General features: G+C 37.6%; 1 protein-coding gene across 3 annotated transcripts in view; it reads left to right on the forward strand.

Annotated features, from left to right (window-relative positions):
• Nucleotides 1-4,045, forward strand: part of LOC107691037 (protein GPR107-like) — a 28,393-nt gene that overhangs the window by 13,035 nt on the left and 11,313 nt on the right. For all 3 annotated transcript variants that reach the window (XM_016489505.1, XM_016489506.1, XM_016489507.1), the window contains exons 12-14: nucleotides 1,051-1,168; nucleotides 1,282-1,412; nucleotides 1,579-1,622. In XM_016489505.1, coding sequence (XP_016344991.1) covers nucleotides 1,051-1,168; nucleotides 1,282-1,412; nucleotides 1,579-1,622 — 293 coding nt within the window. The remainder of the gene's footprint in view (nucleotides 1-1,050; nucleotides 1,169-1,281; nucleotides 1,413-1,578; nucleotides 1,623-4,045) is intronic.

A 4,045-nucleotide genomic window follows, 5' to 3' on the forward strand; every position in this document is an offset into this window, starting at 1 on the left:
GAAGTACTGTCATATAAGGTTAAAAAAGGACCGACGTATGTATAGTTATGTTTTTGCTCTCATGACTGGAATACACATTACAACCTTTAAAATCTGAGCAGATTTTAAAACAATAGGCATCATATACTTGCTGACTTTAAAAATGGTTACAGGGTAAAAAACTGGACCTTATACACCAACCGACTAATGTTCAAACACTACTACACTCTTGTCAGCTTGTTTGATATCCTTCGAATGAATTCATTGTCTGAAGCTGAAAAATTCAGAGTCTGTGCCTGTGCATTACACAATTTTATGTGAATTCGATCAATTCTGACTTCCCAAAATCTACACATTGGCTTTGACTTTCAGCAACTAGTGGTGATTCTTCAAGACAGCAAATCGGGGCAAAAATCTGGACAAAAGTCATGTAGTGCAGTGATTCTCAATTCCAGTCCTGGCGACCCCCCACTCTGCATACTTTGCATGTCTCTCTTATTTAACACAACTAATTCAGATGACCAGCTCGTTAGAAGAGAGCTCCATGAATGAACTGTGTTCCGATTGACAGTGTCCCTACACAGTGTTCATTGCTCCCTGAGCACTCCGTTGAAGTTTACTTCACTTCAGAACATTCATTCACGGATTTGCGCTACACCACGGCCTGCAGCGTCTTCACACACAGACGAAACTTACTAGAGAAGTGTGACATAATTATACCTCTTTAAATAAATACAATTTAAAATCGCGGCTCGCACACTTTAAATGCCCTTTGAATGGAACATATACACTCCCTTCGAACTAAATATCCTGTGAATAGAACAAACATCTTAAGTGATAAGAGATGCATACAAAATGTGCAGAGCGGCATCTCGAAGACTGGAATGGAGACCCACTGATGCATTCCAGACTTTGTTTTAAAAAAGGTTCCTTAGGTTGGTTTGTTGATTAGGTGGGTAGTGAACTTGTTTTTTGGATTAAAACGACTGTACTGTTGTCATGATTTCTATAACAGTAATTCAGCAATACGAGTGGTTTGTTTAATTTTGCTGAATGTTTTCATTTATGCAGACTGAAGGGGGCACTGTTGTTCATCACTATAGCATTAATAGGAACTGGCTGGGCCTTTGTCAAGCATATCCTCTCAGATAAAGACAAAAAGATCTTCATGATCGTCATTCCCCTGCAGGTATTGGTCTTTTTTATTTTTTCAAAAGAGTAGGTTGTTAATTAAATTTTTAAGCTAAACTACTCTTCTTCAGTTATGAACGTAACGGGATCTTGCTGGTCTTGTGATATCAGGTTCTGGCCAATGTGGCATACATCATTATTGAGTCCACAGAGGAGGGCTCCAGTGAGTATGGTCTGTGGATGGAGATCTTGTTTCTGGTAGATCTGCTGTGCTGCGGGGCTATTCTCTTTCCAGTTGTCTGGTGAGTGCTCTGCATCTTCGTGGCCCAGATTGAATTTTCTATACCATACATTATATCATTTCTTGACTAATCGACTGATGTCTGTATTATATAAATAAATGGTAGGCTGTTCTGGCTTTTTATTTTTAGTAGTTTAAGTCTGAAAACAATTGTCTTTGTTTGATAGGTCAATAAGACATTTACAAGAGTCATCAGCAACGGATGGGAAAGGTATGTCGAACATTATCAGAGCACTTTCTGGTAAACAGTTCATTCTGATATAAAACTTGATCATCACATGTACCATTTTCAATGACTTTTTTATTACCACGTCAGTCATATGTCACAATGTTTAAGCCATTTTAAATGAAATATTGCGGAAAGTACGTATTTTTAATCTTTCCAAATGCTTTTCTTGGTCGTGTGAGCTGTCCTCCTTCACATTTGGCTGTTCTCTACATGCTATTCAAGAGACTTGGTCTTGATGGCTTGAAATTGAATTGTGCTGTCTTCCAGAATACAACAGTTCTAGATATGCTGCTCTAGACATACGTTAACCAAATAGTAAATCCTGCAATGTAAATGCAAAATAGCTCTCACTTACAGCCTTGGTCTTTGATATTTGAAGTTGTTGTTGTTGTTTAATAGAAATTAATACTTTTATTCAGTAAGGATGCATTCATTTCATCATAAGTGACAGTAAAGACATTTATAATGTTATAAAAGATTTCCGTTTCAAATAAATGCTGTTCTTTTGAACTTTCTATTCATCTAAAAATCCTGAAAAATGTGTTAGTTTACACAAAAGCATCAAGCAGCATAACTGTTTCTACTGTGAAAACAATAAGAAACGTTTTAGTGAGCACCAAATTAGAATATTAGAATGATTTCTGAAGAATCATGTGACACTGAAGACTGGAGTAATGGCTGCTGAAAATTCAGCTTTACCATCACAGGAATAAATTAAAATAAAAGTATTTTTAATTATAACCATTTTTCACATTATTACTGTCTTTACTGTATTTTTGATCAAATAAATGCAGCCTTGAAAGAGACTACTTTAAAAAGAAACGTACGATCCCAAACTTTTGAGTATGGAGAATTCTTCAAGTCAATACATTTCAATGATTTGCCCATTATGAGCACCAATTGTTTGTATTGCTTTTGTGTTGTTATGATGCCATAAGTCAGATGAACTGATCTGACTGATCTAGTCGTCATTAAACACTGACCACAGTGAGTGGTCACGCAGGGGTTTGGTCAGGGTTTAGTTTTTCATTCCTTTGAGCAAACAGTGCATGTGTCATCGCCAAGTCTTCGCATCTGCAAACATTTGTTACTAAAATGAAACAACACACAGTATTTCTCTATTGTGGTTTGATAGTTTTAGAGTGGAAAAATAGATCCTGCTAGAGATGCTCTCTTTGGCATGTGCTCTGCCACCGAGCACTGTTGCCCGTTGTGACAGCAGATGCCAGGCAGCTTGCAAATGTCATAGCTCAGAGAAACCAGCCTGGGTTATGACTTTATCCTACCCACAAATCCAGGGAATGGGTAGACAGATTCGACCCTGCAGCAAGGGATCTCTGCAAATTCCATCATCTGGGAAAAAATCCAGAAATTCTGCATTGCAAGTCTCATTTTTGTGCTGGTTTTTACTTAAATGTAAATGCCTGCATAACCTCATTCCAGTTTATGAGCTGAAATTGTTTTTATTTCAGTGTGCTTTATTGGCATAGTTATTTTAAAATAATGTTGCATAGCATCAGAAAAAGGTGTTGGTAATAGTTATGGAATTATTGTTTAGCCATTATTCTGTATCATCTTTCTACATTTCCGTGTTTATACTACTGTTCAAAAGTTTGGGGTCATTCATTAAGTTATTTTTAATTGTAATAATTTCATAATATTACTGTTTTTACTATATACACTTTTTTCTCGAACTGTCCTTGTATACCTTTAGACACTTTAAAATGCATGCATTTTACTAGTGAAGCTTTGTTTGGAATTATCAGAAGTACTGGTGTGTCTGTTAACTGTAGACGGCTTTTTTCCCTTTGCATTGACTTTCATTCAAATACGCAGAAGTGTTCTGATCAATGCTTTAAATCTTAAGTATAAAACCCTTAACCTCCTGCTAAGAAAAAAAAACACTTAATGATGAGAGAAGTACAGGTTTTGATGACAACTTCCTGCTGTGCCTTGTGCTTCTTAAATAGTGACGTTTGCTGAATGAGGCTTTTTCAGGCTGGTAGCCTGGAATGAATGTGTGCTGTCTTTATTTCATGTCTTTGATGTGATCCCTGAGGATGTCTATTTTCAAGCTAACATGCTTACAGTACATTTTTTCCCAGCAATATTAGATTGTATGAACAAGAGCAGGTGTGTGTGGGGGAGATCAGCACTCAAAATGAAGCAGGTTATTCCCTTCTGCCGAGTTCACACTGCACGATTTTAGCCCGATTTTTCACTCGCAGACAGGTTTTGCGAAATCGCCGACGAATGCCCGACATCGGAGGCAAATCGGTGCTCGTTCACGCGAGTGACAATCACGCAGTGTGAATCATCAAAGACGCGATCTGAGGGAATCGCCGATGCGTCGCCGACACCCGCGAAATATTTGGCATGCTAAATATCTGGAGCTGTCGGCGATT

Source organism: Sinocyclocheilus anshuiensis, unplaced genomic scaffold (genome assembly GCF_001515605.1).
Source record: "Sinocyclocheilus anshuiensis isolate Anshui unplaced genomic scaffold, SAMN03320099.WGS_v1.1 scaffold386, whole genome shotgun sequence".
In the NCBI taxonomy this organism is placed as follows: Eukaryota; Metazoa; Chordata; class Actinopteri; order Cypriniformes; family Cyprinidae; genus Sinocyclocheilus; species Sinocyclocheilus anshuiensis.